General features: G+C 53.0%; 1 protein-coding gene across 1 annotated transcript in view; it reads left to right on the top strand.

Moving 5' to 3' along the window:
• Positions 1-22,478, top strand: part of LOC116954207 (uncharacterized) — a 29,209-nt gene extending 6,731 nt beyond the window's left edge. The window contains exons 5-17 of the mRNA XM_032974740.2: positions 1,311-1,455; positions 1,909-2,019; positions 4,349-4,608; positions 5,036-5,186; positions 5,864-5,939; positions 8,487-8,594; positions 12,221-12,392; positions 13,018-13,129; positions 16,459-16,542; positions 17,655-17,742; positions 19,162-19,245; positions 20,474-20,683; positions 22,062-22,478. Of these exons, the coding sequence (XP_032830631.1) occupies positions 1,311-1,455; positions 1,909-2,019; positions 4,349-4,608; positions 5,036-5,186; positions 5,864-5,939; positions 8,487-8,594; positions 12,221-12,392; positions 13,018-13,129; positions 16,459-16,542; positions 17,655-17,742; positions 19,162-19,245; positions 20,474-20,683; positions 22,062-22,165 (1,705 nt within the window). The 3' untranslated portion in view covers positions 22,166-22,478. The remainder of the gene's footprint in view (positions 1-1,310; positions 1,456-1,908; positions 2,020-4,348; positions 4,609-5,035; positions 5,187-5,863; positions 5,940-8,486; positions 8,595-12,220; positions 12,393-13,017; positions 13,130-16,458; positions 16,543-17,654; positions 17,743-19,161; positions 19,246-20,473; positions 20,684-22,061) is intronic.

Raw genomic sequence — 22,478 nt, 5'->3', positions numbered from 1 at the left:
GCCCTGCTGGGAACTTATTGAGAAACTGAATTTATAAACCCGAAGAAGCTTCCAGCACGATGTCTGAGGTTCCGCCCGATGTTAGGGTGCCACTCAATGTGCGTATGGAAGAGTGAACTGTCAGTTTTCTGGGATTGCAGCTGGGAATCTCGTTCAAGTTACAGGCTCCTCAGGATCCCCCCTCCCCCCCCCCCTCATCTTCTCCACGCCTGTCCCTCTACGATAAGACTCTGATTGGTATCGACTGTAATAAATACATTTTTACAACTCCGTTGAGCCACCGGTAAGTATCGAAAGATCCTTTGTTCGAGCCACCGAACGAAGACGGTTACCACATCGCGAGCTTGCAGATGCGCTTCTGCGGCCGTCTGCAACGCTCTTCCTTCAGATATGAGGAAGCCACTGGAGCTATGCTCTTTTAAATCGTCCAGATTGACAAACTCATTTCTTTAGAACAGATTTTTATGTTTAGTTGTCCATCCCCCGCAACGCCGATTAGCAGGGTTGGCTCCGTACCGTGCGAAAGAAGTTCAACATCCACAGACTCACACAGAGATCCATAGACTCACGCAGAGACTCATAAACTCACACAGAGACTCATAGACTCACACATAGACCCATAGAGTTATACAGAGACCCATAGACTCACACAGAGACCCATAGACTCACACAGATCCATAGACTCACACAGAGACCCATAGACTCACACAGAGACCCATAGACTCACAGAGAGATCCATAGACTCACACAGAGACCCATAGGCTCACACAGAGACCCATAGACTCACACGGAGACCCATAGACTCACACAGAGACCCATAGACTCACACAGAGACCCATAGACTCACACAGAGACCCATAGACTCACACAGAGACCCATAGACTCACACAGAGACCCATAGACTCACAGAGAGATCCATAGACTCACACAGATCCATAGACTCACAGAGAGATCCATAGACTCACACAGAGGCCCATAGACTCACACAGAGACCCACAGACTCACACAGAGACCCATAGTCTCACACAGAGACCCACAGACTCACACAGAGACCCATAGACTCACACAGAGACCCATAGTTTGTTGTCCTTCCCCTGCCCTTTCTGATTATCACGGTTGGCTACGCACGGTGCGAAAAGAAGTTCAACGTGCGTTACATGCAGTGCTTCAATTTCGCAGGCAAAGAATGACAACACGGGCACGGACCTTGAAGATGTTAAAAACGTTAAGGACGACCGGCGCGTGATGCTACGTGCTGGGAGCCATTATTGAAATGGGAGTGCCACGTTCACGTGCTATGCCTTCCCCAGGAGGGACCCGCACGGATTTTTCGCGCTGCCTGTGACAGACATGATCGCCCCGGGCTACTCCATGATCATCAAGCACCCGATGGACTTCAGCAACATGAAGGACAAGATCGAACGCAACGCCTACCAGTCGCTCACCGAGTTTAAGGTCCGCGCCACTGTCACGTTGTGCCCACGGGGACAACTGCCGCTGTGGGGGGTGGGGGGGGTGGTTGCTCTTTATATATATATTTTAAAAAAATAATGTGCTGAGATGATATGCCCTGACGTTAAAGAAGAATTGTATTGTTTTGGATCTTCGGATAATTAACGTTACTCAATGTAACGTCTGCGTGCGAGCAAAAGTGACTTCAGCTTCGGTTGGGGAAGGCGCGGAAGTGTCGCGATGCAAGTGACGCCACTTCCCGTGGCGTCACTCTCCCGCGGTCGACCCCAAGTTACATTTTCATTTCTGGATCCCCCACCCCCGCCCCCCCCCCGAACCGTCGCGCCTCGGCCCCCGATTTGTGTCTTTCGACTTTTGCTCCGGATGATCCGCAAGTCGTCAACACGCGTCCCTGCCACCCGCCGTGCTTCACACTGCTGCCCTTTGACACCGCAGGGAGATTTCAAGCTGATGTGTGACAACGCGATGACCTACAACCGCCCGGAGACCGTGTACTACAAGGCAGCCAGAAAGCTCCTGCACACGGGATTCAAGATGATGTGCAAGGTTTGTAAAAAAAAACAACAACATTAAAATAAATGTTTGCCTTGCTGTTCCCCAATTATAAATCGGTGTCACGTGATGACAGGAAGTTACGTTAATTCGGAAATTCTTGCGGAAGCTAATGTGGCATTGCCCTGTGTTAGGGAACGGCCCACGGAAGTGGATATCACAGAGTTGCCTCTTAGATACCTTCAGGTGCCATTTGAACACGCCGCCTCTGCTATGAACCTTCTTCAACCCCAACCATTTTCCCAACTTGATCTCCATCAAATTTCGATTTAAAGCTTTCGTGACTGCAAGGATTCATCTTGTTTGGTTCTTTCGGTAAAGTCACGTAGAATGAAATAATAAAATAAAACAATAAAATTCTCACGACGTTTCGGCCACAACACAAGTGGCCTTCTTCAGGTGAAAGGAACAAACCTGTCGGGACGACAGAGCTTCAATGAACGCTGCTAAGATTCGTAGCGTCTTTTAAGCTGGTTGAGAGAAGTGAGGCACCTTGACAAAGGGGTTTACATATCAAACAGGATAATTTAGCATTGAAATAGCTGAGGGATTAGCTTGTGACTGGTCACAGAAATAGCTATGTTAAAGTCAAAGCCTATACATCCACAGAGGCACCGCGTGCATGGACGCCAAAAGGGGCTGCAACAACTCAACTATCATACAGTAAACCGATGTGAAAAAAACTTAAGTCTAAATTACATCAATATAATAAATGTACTCAATATATTCTTCAATAAGCAGAGCTATTAACAGCAACTGGGTATACACTACACTCTATAATGAATTACTATATAGTAAACAGATAAAAAACTAAAATATAAACTACCTCAATGTTATCAATAAACTATATATATTCTCCAATCAGCTGAGCTACCAACAATAAGTCGTTATATATCACGATGTTATATGGCGAAAAAAAATGGGTGGATTCTTACCCTCCACATCAGCACCACGGACAGCTACGAGCCCAGTTCAGACGGACGAGTCCATCATGGTCAGAACAGAGGAGAGAAACAGCTGCGAGGCACTGTTATAATCATGTTATAAACCATACCATTAACCGTGGTGTGAGAAGTATTAAGAGTCAATGCCAGCGAAAGAGCTGCGGTCTGAAGGTCAACATAAAATAATTAATTAAGAACCGAAATGGTTTAAAACATCTTTCCAATGGTTACTAAGCCAGAATCCATCTTCTCGGTTGAAATTGTCTCTGTGCTTGTATATGTGGATAGCCTCATGAACGAATCTCTCATGGTAGCCGGTTGGTATGGTTTATAACATGATTATAACAGCGCCTCGCAGCTGTCTCTCTCCTCTGTTCCGACCATGATGGACTCGTCCGTCTGAACTGGGCTCGTAGCTGTCCGTGGTGCTGATGTGGAGGGTAAGAATCCACCCATTTTTTCGCCATATAGCATCGTGATATATAACGACTTATTGTTGGTAGCTCAGCTGATTGGAGAATATATAGAGTTTATTGATAACATTGAGGTAGTTTATATTTTAGTTTTTTATCTGTTTACTATATGGTATTCATTATAGAGTGTAGTGTATACCCAGTTGCTGTTCATAGCTCTGCTTATTGAAGAATATATTGAGTACATTTATTATATTGATGTAATTTAGACTTAGGTTTTTTTTCATATCGGTTTACTGTATGATAGTTGAGTTGTTGCAGCCCCTTTGGCGTCCATGTACGAGGTGCCTCTGTGGATGTGTAGGCTTTGACTTTAACATAGCTATTTGTATGACCAGTCACAAGCTAATCCCTCAGCTATTTCAATGCTAAATTCTCCTGTTTGATATGTAAACCCCTTTGTCAAGGTGCCTCACTTCTCTCAACCAGCTTAAAAGACGCTGCGAATCTTAGCAGCGTTCAATGTAGCTCTGTCGTCCCGACAGGTTTGTTCCTTTCACCTGAAGAAGGCCACTTGTGTTGTGGCCGAAACGTCGTGAGAATTTTATTATTTTATTTTATTATTTCATTCTACGTGACTTTACCGAAAGAATCAAAGAAGTTGATCTCCATCTATAACCCCAACCCTCTCCCTCGCTCCCTGTGTCCATCCCGAATCCTAACCCAGCCCTATCTCTTGGTCTCCATTCTGAACGCTAACCTCTAACCCAACTCTATCCACATCTCCACTCCTAACCACCACCTCTAACCCAAACCTATCTCCACTCCGAACCCCTAACGCAACCCTGTCTTCACTCCTAACCATAACCTCTAACCCAAACCTATCCCTCTCACCACTCCTAGCACGTAGCCCCTAACCCCTAATCCTATCCCTATCTGCACCCCTAACCCCATCTGTGGGCACAGGAGAAGCTGCTGCTGCTCAAGCGGAGCATGGTATTCATGCACAGCATGGACCGCTCGCAGGAGGCCGCCATCTACGGCGAGGGTGGCGGCTGCTCCTCCTCCTCTCCGCTGCTGTTGCTGCTACCCGGTGGCGGTGGTGGTGGTGGTGGTGGTGGTGGCGGTGCCGGCGGCGGCGGCGCCAGCGACCACGGCTCCCTCTCGCCCGCCGAGCGCTCCGAGGCCGGCTGGCGAGCACGCAAGTCCGGCAGGGACCCACTGAGGTGCCCGGGGGCAGGGAGGCGGTGGTGGTTAAGGTGGTGGCGGTGGTGGTGGTGGTGGTGGTGGTTATGATGGTGGTGGCGGTGGCGGCGGCGGCGGCGGTATTTGTGATGGCAACGGTCGTGACGGTGGTGGTGATGGTGATGATAACGGTGGTGGCGGTGATGGTAAGGGTGGCAGCAGTGATGGTGGTGGCAATGGTGGTGGTAGTGGTGGTGGCAATGGTGGTTAATGGTGGTGGTGGTGGTGCTCCCACCACCACCACCGCCACTGACCCGCACAATCTCATTTGAGAGCGCGCGCGTATCACGGCGTGTGTGTGTGTGTGTCACGCGAGCGTATCGCGCTGTTTGTGTTGTCGTGCCCTCCTCCCACCGCCCCCCGCCCCCCACCACTCCTCCCACCGCCCCCCCCCCCTGCGTGTCCCAGCTTCCCCGCGGCGGCGGCGGCGGCCTACACGCCCGAGTCGAGCGCGTGCAGCCTCACGGACAGCACGGGCGAGGAGGACGTCACCGCCCTGGCCGAGCACGCGGCCGACGAGGCACGCGAGCGCCTGCAGCACAGCCGTCCCCGGAGCAAGGTGTGTCCACCCGGCCCACTCGTCCCTGTGTGTGTCCACCCGGCCCACTCGTCCCTGTGTGTGTCCACCCGGCCCACTCGTCCCTGTGTGTGTCCACCCGGCCCACTCGTCCCTGTGTGTGTCCACCCGGCCCACTCGTCCCTGTGTGTGTCCACCCGGCCCACTCGTCCCTGTGTGTGTCCACCCGGCCCACTCGTCCCTGTGTGTGTCCACCCGGCCCACTCGTCCCTGCGTGTCCACCCAGCCCACTCGGACCTTCCATGCAGTTGCTCTTCAACGCCCCCTGTGCCACCCGAAGACATCAATCTCTGCCTCCTCTCTCTACATTCTCTCCCACCCACCCCCCATTCTCCTCTCCATTCTACATTCTCCCTTCTGCTCTCTCTGTCCCCTCTCCTTTCTCTCCACTCTCCCCTTCCGCCTCTCTTCCCAGACACAGATAGCGTCAGCGCCATCGGCATGTGCATCCTATCCCCCTCCACTCTCTGCACTTTCCCCTCCTATTCACTCTCCCCTGTCTCACTCTCTTCCCGCTCCTCCCTGTGGCCACCGCATCTCTGTCCGGATCTGCCCGGATCTTTCTGGATCTGCCCGGAATCTATCCCGACCTCTCTCCCGGTCTGTAACCGGTTCGCACGAACTCGCCCGGGATCTCCGCCGGGGTCTGCGGGTGCCAGATCGGGATCCTCCGGCGGGACTGCGGTGGCTCCACGTCGCTGGCGGTCCTCAACCCTTCGGATCCGGACACCGAGGGTAACGTCATCACCCGGAGACACCGTGGGGGGGGGGGGACTAGGGTCCCCCCCCCCCCGCCCCCCACCGAGCCTCGCGGCCAGACCACAGCGCCACGGCCACCGTGCCGTGAAGTGGTTGCCGCACGGGCCGGTCCGGGGCCAAACGATGCAACCTTTCGACCTTTCGATTCGCGCGGTTGGCTGCCTACGGCGCGGAAGAAGTTCGACATACACACGGACGTGGAATGGGCTCGCGACTGCACCCCCTGGCCCAAGCGGCGGTCGTCGTGAAGCCAGTGGTGCTCCTGGTGGTTTGAGTGGTGTCGGCGGCAGCGGTGGCGGTGCTGGTGGTAGTTGCCGTGGTGGTTGTTGCAGTGGTGATGGTTATAGCGGTGGTGGTGGTGGTTGTAGCAGCAGTGGTGGTGGTCGCGGTGGTGGTTATGGTGGTGGTTGTGTTGGTTATAGCGATGGTCACGGTGGTGGTTATGGTGGTTGTAGTGATGGTGGTGGGAACAGTTGTGGTCATGGTGGTTGTGGTGGTGGTTGTGTTGGTTATTAGTTATGGTCATGGTGGTTGTGGTGGTGGTTGTGTTGGTTATAGCGATGGTCATGGTAGTTGTAGTGGTGGTGATGTTGGTTATTAGCGATGGTCATGGTAGTTGTAGTGGTGGTTGTGTTGGTGATTAGTGGTGGTTATGGTGGTTGTAGTGGTGGTTGTGTTGGTTATAGCGATGGTCGTGGTGGTTATAGTGGTGGTTGTGTTGGTTATAGTGATGGTCGTGGTGGTTGTAGTAGTGGTTATGTTGGTTATTAGTGGTGGTTGTGTTGGTTATTAGTGGTGGTTGTGTTGGTTACTAGTGGTGGTTATGGTGGTTGTAGTGGTGGTTGTGTTGGTATTAGTTATGGTCATCGTGGTTGTGGTGGTGGTTGTGTTGGTTATAGTGATGGTCATGGTGGTTGTGGTGGTGGTTGTGTTGGTTATAGTGATGGTCATGGTGGTTGTAGTGGTGGTTGTGTTGGTTATAGTGATGGTTATGGTGGTTGTAGTGGTGGTTGTGTTGGTTATAGTAATGGTCATGGTGGTGGTGGTTGTGTTGGTTATAGTGATGGTCATGGTGGTTGTGGTGGTGGTTGTGTTGGTTATTAGTGGTGGTTATGGTGGTTGTAGTGGTGGTTGTGTTGGTTATTAGTTATGGTCATGGTGGTTGTAGTGGTGGTTGTGTTGGTTATAGCGATGGTCATGGTGGTTGTAGTGGTGGCTGTGTTGGTTATTAGTTATGGTCATCGTGGTTGTGGTGGTGGTTGTGTTGGTTATAGTGATGGTCATGGTGGTTGTAGTGGTGGTTGTGTTGGTTATAGTGATGGTTATGGTGGTTGTAGTGGTGGTTGTGTTGGTTATAGTGATGGTCATGGTGGTTGTGGTGGTGGTTGTGTTGGTTATAGTGATGGTCATGGTGGTTGTGGTGGTGATTGTGTTGGTTATAGTGATGGTCGTGGTGGTTGTAGTAGTGGTGATGTTGGTTATTAGTGGTGGTTATGGTGGTTGTAGTGGTGGTTGTGTTGGTTATTAGTGGTGGTTATGGTGGTTATTAGTGGTGGTTATGGTGGTTATTAGTGGTGGTGGTGGTGGTGGTGGTTGTGTTGGTTATAGTGATGGTCATGGTGGTTGTAGTGGTGGTTATGGTGGTTGTACTAGTGGTTATTAGTGGTGGTGGTGGTGGTTATTAGTGGTGGTGGTTGTAGTAGTGGTGATGTTGGTTATTAGTGGTGGTTATGGTGGTTGTAGTGGTGGTTGTATTGGTTATAGTGATGGTCATGGTGGTTGTAGTGGTGGTCATGGTGGTTATTAGTGGTGGTGGTGGTTATTAGTGGTGGTGGTGGTTGTAGTGGTGGTTATGGTGGTTATTAGTGGTGGTGGTGGTGGTTATTAGTGGTGGTTATGGTGGTTATTAGTGGTGGTGGTTATTAGTGGTGGTTATGGTGGTTGTAGTGGTGGTGATGTTGGTTATTAGTGGTGGTTATGGTGGTTATTAGTGGTGGTGGTGGTGGTTGTAGTGGTGGTTGTGTTGGTTATTAGTGGTGGTGGTAGTGGTGGTTATTAGTGGTGGTGGTGGTTGTAGTGGTGGTTATTAGTGGTGGTTATGGTGGTTATTAGTGGTGGTGGTTGTAGTGGTGGTTGTGTTGGTTATTAGTGGTGGTGGTAGTGGTGGTAGTGGTGGTTATTAGTGGTGGTGGTTGTAGTGGTGGTGGTGGTTATTAGTGGTGGTGGTTGTAGTAGCAGTGGCGGCCTGTCTCATGTTGTAATTTGCCGTGCGTGCATGTGTACGTGTGTGTACATGTGTGTACGTGTGTGTGTACGTGCATGTGTACGTGTGTGTGTGCGTGTGTGTGTGCGTGTGTGTGTGCGTGTGTGTGTACGTGTGTGTACGTGTGTGTACGTGTGTGTGTACATGCATGTGTACGTGCGTGTGTACGTGTGTGTACGTGTGTGTGCGTGTGTACGTGTGTGTGTGTGTGCGTGTGTACGTGTGTGTGCGTGCGTGTGCGTGCATGTTTGGCTGTGAAGAGGAGGAGGTGTATCCGGTGAACATGGGCGTCCTCATCGGAAAGATTCATCCAGGAATCCCGGTGCCTCCCGGCTTCAGGGACGACCGCCGGGGAAAGCTCAGGCCAGGTGTGGAACGTCACTCTGCGATGATGATGGTGGTGGTGGTGGTAACAATTTTCGAATGTAGAACTTGTAAAGTGTAAAGTTTTCGTTGACCCCCTTACAGAGAATGATCCGGAGGCGTGGAAAACCCACAGACAAGCAGAAAGGCGCCACCAATTTGGCGCCACCAATTGCCCAAGCTCTGCTGTCCTATGTTGGAATGTTCGGCCAACAATGACGATGCTCACAATACAGGTTGTTGGGTTACATCGCGCAAGTATGAATGTGCAGTAACCCTCCACCGTCCGGCACAGCCAATAAGGTTTGCAACGTAAACAAGGCGCCAATTAGTTACGACTTCAGCCCACCAGTGTGTTGGAGAGCAAATCCACAACATTTACAAATTGAATACGGCGTTTCGCTGGTAATTACCGTATTTTCCCGTATATAACCCGCTTATGCATATAACACGCAAAAATAGCGTTTTGTGTAAAACAAATTTCAGATAGCCCGCACCTCCATATACCCCGCATGCATTCATAGATTTAACGTCGTTACCGCAGCTTAATTCCATCATATTAATACGAAGTTTACATTTGTAATACATTCCACTATCAATTGTTAACATTAAAAACATAACGTGCACAACGAAAACAAACTAACCGGAAACGAGTGAACTTACAACAGTAAATAAGTAACAAAAGTAAATATACAATAAATAAGTAACACGTAACTGGTAGATAAGTAAAGTTTTAGCACTGGTAGATTGTGCACTGTGCAGACAATAACGGCACTACGGTGACGCCGTCGCCTCGCCCACAACCCCCCCACCTCTCTCCCCCCAGCTGCCCCACCCCCCACCCCCACCTCTCTCCCCCCCAGCTACCCCACCCCCCACCTCTCCCTCCCCCCAGCTGCCCCACCCCCCACCCCCACCTCTCTCCCCCCCAGCTACCCCACCCCCCACCCCCCACCTCTCTCTCCCCCCCAGCTGCCCCACACCCCACCTCTCTCTCCCCCCCAGCTGCCCCACACCCCACCTCTCTCTCCCCCCAGCTGCCCCACACCCCACCCCCACCTCTCTCCCCCCCACCCCCCACCCCCACCTCTCTCCCCCCCAGCTGCCCCACCCCCCACCCCCACCTCTCTCCCCCCAGCTGCCCCACCCCCCAACCCCCACCTCTCTCTCCCCCCCACCCCCCAACCCCCACCTCTCTCTCCCCCCAGCTGCCCCACCCCCCAACCCCCACCTCTCTCTCCCCCCAGCTGCCCCACCCCCCACCCCCCACCTCTCTCTCCCCCCCAGCTGCCCCACCCCCCACCCCCCACCTCTCTCTCCCCCCCAGCTGCCCCACACCCCACCTCTCTCTCCCCCCAGCTGCCCCTCCCCCCACCCCCCACCTCTCTCCCCAGCTCTTCGATCGCCGGTAAACAGTGCACGCACTTCAAACATTGTCGTTTAATTGTACAAACAATTAATTTAAAACGTGATCACACGTGCAACTTTAGTGCGAGTGGTTTATTCAGCAGTGCTTTAGTCAAAGCTAAGTGTTGCATAGTGGATAGTCCTACCATGAAAACATTTAAACGAGTCATGACATGTCACACGTGTAAAATATTTTTGGGATAACCCGCACCTCCATACACCCCGCAGGGTCTTGCTATGTTTGTAAAGAGTGGTATACCCCGCGGGTTATATGCGGGAAAATACGGTACATCCAGCATCATCGGGCGATTTGCCAGAACAGTGAAGCCATCCACCTGCTTCAGGTCTTAAATAGAGCAGCAGCAGCAGCAGGAAGACGTCATCACGGAACCCAATCAGGTGCAGAAATCAGAGGCGGAGGAGGGGGGGGGGTATTATAATTATATAATAGGTTAGTAATCGGTGAATTCCTACGTGGTTCCTCGATAAGGAATTGTAGGTATAATAAGTATTACTTAATAATACCTTTGAACTTGTCCTTCCTGTTTATTGTGTTTTTTTTTAAAGGACAAGTTCTAAGGGCTCGGATAATGCACAATGCATCATGCACGTTACCTCCGTAATCCCCCCCCCCCCCCATCATTGTGCAAGAGCGCATAAGTGTGGTCAACACATCTACTACGCCTCCATATGAGGAAGGAAACAGGGAGACTTCTCCACAAATCTGGCTGTCGCCTGATGAAGCTGGTTGTAGTTACTCGCGAAACGTCGTACTCAGATTGTAAATGTTGTGGCTTGGCTCTCCAACACACCGGTGTGCTGTACTTGTACACTACACTATACACTACACTACTATACACTACACTACACTACTATACACTACACTATACACTACATTATACACTACACTACTATACACTACATAATACACTACACTACTATACACTACATTATACACTACACTACTATACACTACACTATACACTACACTATACACTACACTACTATACACTACACTATACACTACATTATACACTACACTACTATACACTACACTATACACTACACTATACACTGCATTATACACTACACTATACACTACACTATACACTACACTACTATACACTACATTATACACTACACTACTATACACTACACTATACACTACACTATACACTGCATTATACACTACACTATACACTACTATACACTACACGCTAGTGCTGTACTCGTGACGAATTGGCCACGTTCTGTTTACGTGACAACCCTCACTAGTTGGCCGTGTCGGGTGGTGGCGGGTTTTAACGACACGTTTATTATGGATGACTTTAACCATCTGAAAGATTATTAGATGCCCTCCTGCGCCTCTGGTCCACCCATGAATGGGCAGTTACACGATCGGCAGGCCGCGTGTGGTGGGGTGAAATGTGGGTGCGCCCACCTCTTTTCCAACGCGTCTGAGCGGACCAAACGACATCTTAATTAGTTTTCGATTTAAAGCTTTGGTGACTGCAAGGATTCATCTTCTTTGGTTCTTTCGGTAAAGTCGGTAAAGGCAAGCGGCCGCTTGCGTTGTGGCCGAAACGTCGTGAGAATTTTATTGTGTTATTTTATTATTTTATTCTCATTCTACGTGACTTTACCGAGAGAACCAAAGAAGATCTTAATTATTTGGCTGCTATAAATTTCCACGCCGTGGCAAGCCACTTCGTCGCGCTGCCATTTGTGGCCAGGTCGCCGCTGAAAAAGAGCTACATCGCTCAGTGGGCCTCACCTGGTCAAATAGCGAAAATAATCGGTTAGTTTTATGGATGTTGGCCATCACGGCGTGATGAGCAAATCGCCCGGCCGCTTCACCGCCACGTCGCCGCCGCCGGGATCAACCCACGTTTGAAATCCGCGCTCTAGCTCCGGAGGGGCGGCCGCCCTCCTCGCGATCATCAGTCGCCTTCATCGTCAGCCGTGATCCATCCACTGCCGCCTGACGAAGGCCTTCGAACAAGCCGCCGCCGTCCCTCTCGTGCAAAGGTCCCGCCTAGCCACCTGCACACGGCTGCCCGGGCAGTTTAAAATGGCCGCCATCTCTCCGGCGGGAGGCACTTTGCCACCCCGCGGCGACGCGGGCGAGCTAATTGCAGGGCCGCCGTGCCTTTACCCCGACCTTTTTTTATTATTCACCTAACGCCCGCCCCCCCGGGGCCCCACCCCCCCCGCCCCGCGACAGTGACGTACCTGAACTACGGCCCCTACAGTGGGCAGCCGCCGCTGCCGCCGCCGCCGCCGCCGCCACAGCCCTACGGAGGCCCCCTCGCCGGCCTGCTCGACGGCGCGGCCTCCTCCTCCCAGCTGCTCTACTCCACGTACGGGGACGACGCCGGCGTGCAGTACGCGCTCAGGTGAGGCCTCGCCCAGGCCGCCTGCCGCGGGGTGCCGCGTTGGAGCGAGCACCGGGGGGAGCAGTGGCATCCCCGTCGCGGGGCAATGGTGAGCCGGGTTCTCAGTCGGATGAGCGTTCCAGGCGGACTGCGACCGTCAAAGGAATGGTGCCGCCCCCATAGCCGCCCCCATAGTCGCCCCCCCCCCCCCCCGGTGATCCGTGGATCATAAAATCGCTCGAGACGCCGGTGTATGGCCGCGAAGAGCAATCAACGCGAACGCTGTGGCAAGGGGTTTGGCACGACGGTCCTTCGCTGGCTGTGCGCGATGAGCTAATGAATGTGCGGCACGTGTGCAGGCGTGCAGGCGTGCGTGCGCCCGTGTGCAGCCTACCGGTGTAGAGTGGGGAGCAGCAGCGTGGTGGTTAGCGCACTGCGCTACGAACCCGGCGAGTCGACTCTCGGTCACTGCCGAGATCGCTGACGGATGTCCGCACCGGTGCTGGGGCCTCTCCTCGGTCGACTCGGCCTTAAAACGATTGCCCGGTGCGATGTGTGTAAGCATCAGCATCGGGGAGACAAATGTGGCTGCACTTGCCCTGAAAGTCTGTTCAAGGCTATACGGTGGATCTTTGTCTTTGTACAGTCTGCAGGAGTTCGCCAAGGGCTGTGGGGAGTACGCGGCACGTGTGGTGGACGACCTTCTCGACGCCCTCACCAGCGGAGACCACTCGCGCACGCTGCGTCTGCTACACGAGGTCACGACCCCGCCCCAAGGGATTGTGGGAAAATTGGGAGTAGCGATTTTCTTTTTTCAAACGAACACGCGCGGTTATTTCTCCAGTCCACTCCAAATGCTGAAACATTCAAAAAATAAAAGTATTCTTCGCAAAACCGATGAAGAACTTTACCACCGTAAAATAAGTAAGCGGATAATATAGCTCCTTCACAGCATCTCTCTCTCTACACATCCCATCAGTCCCACGGCCTTCTGGGAGCGAATAATTCTAGGATCATTGAATCAGCGCAAGAAAACTCAGTGGCGGTTTTAACGTTTACTGCCTCGTCAGCAGGCTCAGACTCGTTTCAATCAATGCCGGTGAACTGCATGAGCGCTGACCAGTACGCGTAGTGCGAGGACCCATATCTAACAGGGAGGGTCCTTGCCTATAACTATAAACTATTTTTTTTATTTTACCAGGTAAGGCCCACTGAGCTGTATATTTATTTTTCAGACGCGACCTGGCTCTCACGAACGATAGCTCGACGAAGTGGCTCGTCATCACGTGACAATGTACAGCAGCCAAATACTCTGGACGCGTGACGTTGGTTTTAAATGTTGGAGGGAAAAACCGGAAGGCCCGCATGAAAAATTCACGCGACCACGGGGAGAGAGAGACACGCAAACTCCAATTATACAGCAGCAGCAGCAGGCATCGTCAGGGTCGGGATCGAACCCATGAACTCCTGTACACCAGGCGAGGTAGTTAACATCTCCTAGCCACCGTGATGATGATGATGAGAGAGAGACACCCAAACTCCAAATACACACCAGCAGCAGGCATCGTCAGGGTCGTGATCGAACCCACGACCTCCTGCACACCAGGCGAGGTAGTTAACATCTCCTAGCCACCGTGATGATGATGATGAGAGAGAGACACGCAAACTCCAAATATACAGCAGGCGTCAGGGTCATGATCGAACCCACGACTTCCTGCACACCAAGCGAGGTAGTTAACATCTCCTAGCCACCGTGATGATGATGAGAGAGAGACACGCAAACTCCAAATATACAACAGCAGGCATCGTCAGGGTCGGGATCGAACCCACGACTTCCTGCATACCAGGCGAGGTAGTTAACATCTCCTAGCCACCGTGGCGAACCCCGTGACCGCCAGACTCGGCCCGCGTCACCACCGCCCCTTAAATCTGAATTAGACGTAATTGCGAGAATGACCTCAGTTCAATTCAACCCTCATCACTTAATGGGGCGACTGCACACATTGGCTGCCGTTCGTCATCCCCTCGCTGTCGGGAGCGTCCTAATTAAGCGCGTAAGTGCCCTTCAGTGTTTCGGAACGTAAAACCATGATTGTCGGCTGTGGGGTATATTGACGGAGAAGGTGGCACTCTCAATTCGTCCGCCCCCTTGGCAAAGCGTTCCCTTCGGAATGTTTCTATACGGCACGCGACGCTGGAGTTACGCCGGGAGACAGAGGGGGGCTTGGGGGGGGGGGGGTAGCGCATGGGTGAGAGAACTTGCGCAGGTTCACACGGACGGAGTTCAAACCGTGACGAGAAGCAAAGTGGGCTTGGGAAGGACACGTTCGCGGCTATCTTGAATGCGTGGCAGCCAAGGAATGGAATGTGGCCGAAGGGGAGGGGGACGACCGGCTGGGGAGATGGAGCAATTGAAATCAGCTCGCTGAGTTCAGGCAGGCGCCGGATGGCTTGCCACATCGCAGAATCGCGAGGGATGGCGTGGGGAGGCCTGCATCCAGCAGTGGATTCAGCATGGCTGACAATGATGATGGGAGTGCGTCCCATTTAAACAAATGTGGCATGTTTAAACATTTAGATTGAAACACTTATTTTTTTGGAACTCCTTTGCGTGTGTTGATTTGCTGATGCTTCCCCTGCATCTACGATTAGCACAATTGGCTACGCACGGTGCGAAAGAAGTTCAACAAACACGTAAACATTTCAAAACAACTCCATCTGTGGTGAGGAGCAGACGATGCCTCCTCGCTCATCTGACCCCCCCCCCCCAGCGTCGTCCGTCAAGGCAGCCACGCACAGCCGACGACTTAAGCACCGGTGCCGGCTGCGATAGAAGCGAAAATGAATGCAATTTTCTTTGGTTAAGAGATCGTTCAAGCAAAAGGCACCCCGTGCAGTGAAGTTTTACATTTCTGAACAAACTCGTCTGTGTGATTTCCCGGCAGAGAGGGAGGGAGTGACACGTGACTGTGGTTTCACGTTCGTTCACTGTTAGGGTCAGAGTTCCTCACTCATTTTCAGAGGCGGGGGCGGGGGGTCACTTTCGCCGATAAGGACATCATCAGCCTGAGGGCCGCCACACATTTAAAACCACTGGGGTTTGGCAACACGATGATGATGATGATGGTGGGGGGTGTTTTCCCTTTTGTGTATCGTCAGGGGCCGCACACCAGAGGCCCGCACTAAAGGCCACCAGGGGCCGCCAGTGGCCTGCGGGCCTTGCGACGAAGAACGATGATTTAAATTAATCAAACGCTAACGTAGGGCCCATTTGAAATGCTTCACAACAGGAAGTCATTTGTCGCACACACACAGGGGGGGAAATTCCCGACACCCGGCTCGGTTAACGCTGCAACACCCTCCCCCTCACCGCCGCTGCAGGCTGCGGTTGTCAAAACAGCTGTGACAAAGGTCACTTGGGTGAGGTCAGAGGTCAGAGCCGCTGAGGCGGCACCGCTAAGACCCGGGGTCGGAATCCGGGTTTCAGCCACCTGTCCGCGATGTAAATATGTAGGCATGGGATCTCAAGTGCGGCGAGTTGACGGTCTCGGCTCGGTCCAGCCGGTGACTGCGCAGCAGCAACAAAAAACACCGTTAATTGAATACCGTTCTTCCCCATAGTTTGGCAAAATTTCTGCTCCGCGAGTGAAGAAAAAATCGGATTCTTTGTCATGCGACGAAAGTTACCCTCGGTGGGAAAGTGCTGCCCTTCGCCGAGTGGAGTGGAGAGATCACCTGAAGGTGTTTCAGAGGTAGCTCTGCAGTGTCCGCTTCTGCGGGCTGTTCTCTGGCACCGTGGGTTTTGCTGCTCTGTAGCAGATGCTGATGGATTTTTGTTTTCCGGCCCATGACATGACGCGGATGGCGGGATTGTGATGAAAAAAAAAAAATTCAGAAAATATTTCAATGCAAATGTTTACATGTAACAATAATAATTTTAACAGTTGGAAAAAGTCGAACAAAGACACCTATGAAATGCCGCTCCATTGGCTGGCGCAGTCAACAGAACGCCGAGATGTCAAGCTGATTATAATTTCCGAACAAATTGGAATTTGTAACGAGCACAGGTTTCATTCCCTCCCCGCAGATTCCCACGCTGCCGTCACAGAAGCAGCAGCAGAAGGAGAAAGTGGAACAGGTCATCGTCGCTGCCCTGGCAGAAGAAACGCAGGTAAGACGCCACCGCTGTCACCAGCAAAGACAAAAACACGCATACCCCCCCCCCCCCCCGTGCCGTATGGCCCACACAGACTGTAGGGACAAGTGCTGTTAGCGAGCAGCACCTGTGAAGGCTGGCATGGGCACACGAGGGGTTGGGTGGCCCGGCCGCCTTTGTCTCCCCAGTGGTGACGCTTACACACCGCGCCAGCTACTAATTTTGAGTCCTCATTAATCCAGGGGAGGGTTGCTTCAGATATTGATGCTAGCCATAGCCGGGAATCTAACCCGGGGTCGGTTGAGGCTGCCTGTCAATCGACTCGGCGGAGCTGCCCTGGTGCAACGGTCGGCTTACTGGACCTGCGATTCGGAGGTGTCGCCCGGCTCCAACTCGAATTTGTAACGAGCACAAAGTAGGGGGGGGGGGGGCAAAGTTTCTTAAAATCCCCCCAGCAACGGAACTCTGTCCACCCAGCAGCAGCACGAATGGGGTCACCGCCACTATCGCCTCTTTTCAGAACATAGATGGACTCGTCCTTCTAAACAAACTGTCAAATCGCTATCCGTGGTGCCAACGTTGTTTAAAAATAAATAAGTACAAAAAACCGTTTGAAAATAAATTAATAGAAGCAACGTTTGCAAATAAATAAATACAAACCGCCACTTCTTTCAAATGCTTCTTGCCGTTGGTTTTTTCACACCTGATGATGACTGTTTGTGTTGCAGTCGAAACGCCGTGAGAATTTTTATTGTTTTATATACATCTTGTTATTTTATTGTTTCCCTTCAACGTGACTTTACCGAAAGAACCAAGAACATAATATACTATCACCACAGTCAAATCAGTCGGCAGGTCGCGCGTGGTGGAGTGTCAAGTGTGGCTACGCCCACCGGCCGGCTGGCAGAACGCACCGCGTCACCTTGGGAGAGTAGCACCGGATACAATCTGTGGAGCTTCGCTGTGGTGGGCAAGGGCCCCTTTCCGTCAGCGGCGGCACGAGAAGGGCAATTGCCCGGGGCTGCGCCTCTTTGCTTTCATCGAATGGTGGACCTGCCGGCTTGGGTACAGGCGCGGGGCCGCCGCACTAACCCCCGGGTTACTTGCCCCGACCGCTTGTTGTGCAGATCAAGGCCGACCCGGGCGTCAGAAAGGTCTGCCAGCCGAGCGCCGTTGATTTTGCATCGTTTGAACTCTCGCCGCTTGAACCGTTTGGTAAGAGGACGTTGCGCGCACTGTCACACTTCCGATTGGCACCGCTGGCCAGGTGCGGTGCGAAAGAAGTTCAACATGCATACACACATAGCGGAATTGCATCTACGGCAGGTATCAGAGTGGCAGAACGTAATGATTTTGTTTCATAATCATAATCAGCCACGATTATCCATGATCAATCTACTGCTGGCTGGACGTCACAGTGGTGAGATGTTAACTACTTCGCCTGGTATACAGGACTTCGTGGGTTCGATCCCAACCCTGACGCCTGCTGCTGTATATTTGGAGTTTGCGTGTCTCTCTCATCATCATCATCATCATCACGGTGGCTAGGAGATGTTAACTACCTCGCCTGGTATGCAGGAGGTCGTGGGTTCGATCCCAACCCTGACGCCTGCTGCTGTATATTTGGAGTTTGCGTGTCTCTCTCCCCGTGGTCGCGTCGATTTTTCTCCGGGTCCTCCGGTTTTTCCCTCCGCATTTAGAAAAGTGCCTCTGTAAATTTCCACATGATGACAAGCCACTTCGTTGAGCTTATCATTCATGGCCGGGTCACTTCTGAAAAAGAGCCATATTGCTCAGTGGGCCTTACTTGGTAAAATATAAAATAGTTTTACATTTCGGATGAAGGTTTCAGGATGTTGGCTATCACAGCGTGAAAGACAAACCACTCGGCCACTTCACCGCCACGTCGCCACCGTCTGGTCCAACCCAGATTTGAATTCCGCATTCCAGCTCCGACCACGGCGGAGGGGCGGCCGCCCTCCTCGCGATCATCGTCATCTTCATCGTCAGCCATGATCTATCCACTGCTGCCTGAAGAAGGTCTCCTACAAGCCGCCGCCGCCGCTGTGTGTCATGTAACGGTCCACCTACCCGCCTGCACACAGGCTGATTTAATTGCTCCATCTCCGCGGTGAACGTCCTAGTTGGCGGATTTCCTAATTTCTTCTCGTGTGAGCATTTAACACATGCGTGTGTGTGAGCGCGTGTGTGTGTTGCGGGGAGCGGTGGTGTAGCGATTAGCGCACTGCACAATGAACACGGCCACCCGGGTTCGATTCCCGCTCATGGCCAACACCAGTGACGATCATCTGAAACAGGTCCTGGGCCTCCCCTAGGTCGACTCAGCCTCAAATGAGTACCTGGTGTGGTGTACAAACATTGCCACTGGGACGATAAAGGCAGCCGGGCGTGGTGCTGACCACCCAACCCCTCGTGTGCCGTGGCAGCCTTCCTTCATATGTGCTCGCAAACAGCACTTGCCCTAAAAGTCTGTTAAGGCTATACGGGAAATCTTTGTCTTTGATATGTTGGACGTGTGTGTGTGTGTGTTTACTCGGCCGCGTGTTTAGGTTCACGATTGCGTGCGTTGGGACCCCGCTATGTCACAGCGCATTTTGACACTTTTTTTTTTAGGCAAGGAGAAGGCTGAAGGGAGCCAACAGGCCAGGCCAACGTCCGCCATCTTGCAGGAGCCGCAGATGCCTGGGGCCAACCACGGTGAGGCCTTGTCACCACATTTATCATCAGCCATGATCAATCCACTGCTGGAAGAAGGACTCTTCAAGCCGTCGCCGTCTCTCACAGTCGCACGATATAATATTCAATCCGTCCAGTACCTGCGAGCGAGCTGATTTTATCGCTCCATCTCCACGGCGGCCATGCTCTTGAGAATGCTTCCTCCTTTGGCTGCCGCTCTATCTATCGGCAGTCTTCACCACCGGCAAATCATCCCTCCTTGCCACGTGTCCCAGCCCAAGTCCGCTTACTTTTCTAACGGCTCATATGTTTGTCTTGTAACAGTCCGTTTGATGCGTACGTCCTGCGAACCATTGTGTTCCTCTCTCTCTGTGTCTGTTGATGTAATTTACAAGCGTGCACCTCTCGTGTAAATTCCCTCCCCTGCCAGCTAAACATTTTTTAATTTCGATTTAAAGCTTTCGTGACTGCAGCGATTCAAATTCTTGGTTCTTTCGGTAAAGTCAGGTAGAAGGGAAATAATAAAATAATAAAAACAAAGCATAAGAAAATTCTAGCGACGTTTCAGCCACAACGAGGACGGCTGCTTGCGTTGTGGCCGAAACGTCGTGAGAATTTTATTTAATTGTGTTTTATTTTCATTATTTTATTATTTCCCTTCTATGTGACCTTACCGAAAGAACCCTGAATATATTTTTGAATTCATGACTGTGGGAAGCCGCCCAGAGTGCCTGGAGAATGCAGTATCTTTGTCCATCTCTCGATTCTTAAAATATGTGCCCGTATAAACATAGTGTTTTATTCCTAATATCTGCCTGCAACGTGGAGTCGTGATAACTTGTGGAAATACGACCCGACATGAACCCAATTTTGGTGTGAAGTTGTCAGTTGCTATTCGGGACTCGCCCGAAGAAACCGGCCGCGTTGAGCGAACGCGACCCCTAAACACCTTCGCGTCCGAGGCCGTGACATCGTTACGCGTGATGCCATCCCGTCGTGCAGCTTCCAACGTGACGTCATTGTCGCTCATTCAGCGACAATGACGTCATGTTGGAACGCGGCCGCGTGATCCACGGGCACGCGGAAATGCTTCTTCATTGTTCCGCCGGTTGTTGCCTTTATTTATTGGCCGATCGTTTTCTCTCGGAAGCGGTGGACCGCTTCGTTCGTCGCCTTAATCATTTCGCCGAGCGTTACGCTCGCTCGATTTGACCGGGTTAGCGGTGGCCTCCCCTCGCCCGCCCGCCAGGCGACGGCCCGGCCACGGGCCTCGCCGCCGCCCCCGCCGCCGCCGCCGTGGCCGCGGGCGACGTGGCTCCCAAGGCGACGACGACGATGATGGTGGTCGCCATGTCGGCTGCCGGCACCGGGGTCCGGCCGTGCCCCGAGGAGGTGCCACCCCCGAGCCTCGTGCCCCCACCACCGCCTCCGCCGCCGCCACCTCTCTCTCCCTCGCTCGGTGGGTGGGTATGAGTGGGCATAGGTGGCTGCACATGGGAGTGGGTGGGTATGGTTGGGCATGTATGGATTGAAGTCAGTGACCGCAACGACGACGTGGCAGTGAAGCGGCTGAGTGATTTGTCTATCGCGCTGTGACAGCCAACGCAAGGGGAAGCCCCCAGGACATTGAGGGCTTCAGGGCCAAGTTCCGCTACCCCTCCCGGGCGCGCGTGGGTGAGCCTGAGTGTGTGAGCCTGAGTGCGTGAGCCTGAATGCGTGAGCCTGAGTGTCGTGAGCCTGAGCACCGTGAGCCTGCATGTGTGAGCCTGAGTGTCGTGAGCCTGAGTGTCGTGAGCCTGAGTGTCGTGAGCCTGAGTGTCGTGAGCCTGAGTGTCGTGAGCCTGAGTGTCGTGAGCCTGAGTGTCGTGAGCCTGCATGTGTGAGCCTGAGTGTGTGCATTTGTGCCCGGCTGCTGAATCGCTGCCCCTTGCTGCTCTCTGACAGCTCATTCTGCCTCTGTCGTCACTGCCTTGAAACCCCTGACCTCTGATTTTGGGTGGATCGCTGGGTATGGGTGTGGGGGGGTACGGGTGGCTGCATATGGGAGGGGGTGGGTACGGTTGGGTATTTATGGCTGGGTGGGTATGGGTTGGTGGATATATCTGAGTGAATGGGTGGGTATGGGTGGCTATGGGTATGTTTGGGTGGGTGGGTATGGGTGGGTGGGTATGGGTGAGTATGTTTGGGTGGGTGGATGGGTATGGGTGGGTGGGTGGATGGGTATGAGTGTGAGGGGTGTAACACTAAATTCCCGTACAGATAAACGTATTGATCAACGTGCCGTACCCTGGCCATGAGCCAAAGGGATGGCAGCCTGGATGCCCACAGGTGGAGAGGGAGCTTCAGGAATGCGCGTGATCCCCAAACCCTCGCCTCCCAAGTGCGAGGGTTCGTGGATCGCACGAATCTGTGCAGCTCACCACCCACCTCCTGGCCTGCCGCGATTTGGCAGCACAGCAAGTGGATTGTACGCCATCTGTACGGGGTATTAGCGGTTACCCCCCACTCCCTCGCGCACTTGGGTGTTCCCCGTGTACTCGGGTTTACTGCCCGCATAATATAGGACCGCAAAGCTCGGGCAATTGTTAAGCCCCGGTTCTGGCCGCCTTCCCGCTGGTCTGTGGTTTCCCGCGCCTCGTAATCCTTTCAGCTTTTCCCGCAATTTCTCCGTTCTCGTCGCGTCTCAAACGGCGCGATCGCCACGACCGGGACAACGCTGAATGCGACTGGCGAGGAGGACGGACAGACAAACGTCGCGGTCATAAAATACGAAGCCAGTGCGTAAATCTAAAAACAAAAACCCGCAATTGGTGCGACCCCCGCGTCTGCCCGGGCAGGGTCGCCGTCGCAGCTGAGCGCCAACGAGGTGGAAGATGACGAGATCGACCGGGAGCTGCGCGAGTTCCTCCAGTCCCCGGGCTCCGACAGCGCCGCGTCGTAGCGGCACCACGCGGGCGGGCGCCGGCGGCCGGCGCTGTGATGTCGTCCCCCTCCCCACCCTTCCCCCCCAAGTCTGCTGCCCGTTCGTGAGGACACGCGACGTCAATGGGGTCACGGGCCGGAGGACATCGGGTGGAATCGAAGCGAGCGCCCGTTGGCGATGGCTGTGTCGAGCGACGCTGGTTGGATCGTAACGGGCGACGCTGGTTGGATCGTAGCGGGCGACGCTGGTTGGATCGTAGCGGGCGACGCTGGTTGGATCGTAGTGGGCGACGCTGATTGGATCGTAGCGGGCGACGTTGGTTGGATCATAG

The sequence above is a fragment of the Petromyzon marinus genome, chromosome 54 (genome assembly GCF_048934315.1).
Source record: "Petromyzon marinus isolate PM22_M1 ecotype Great Lakes invasive population chromosome 54, UKy_Petmar_22M1.pri1.0, whole genome shotgun sequence".
In the NCBI taxonomy this organism is placed as follows: domain Eukaryota; kingdom Metazoa; phylum Chordata; class Hyperoartia; order Petromyzontiformes; family Petromyzontidae; genus Petromyzon; species Petromyzon marinus.
Note: the sequence above shows the minus strand (reverse complement) of the source record. Positions and strands in the feature narration are given on the sequence as shown.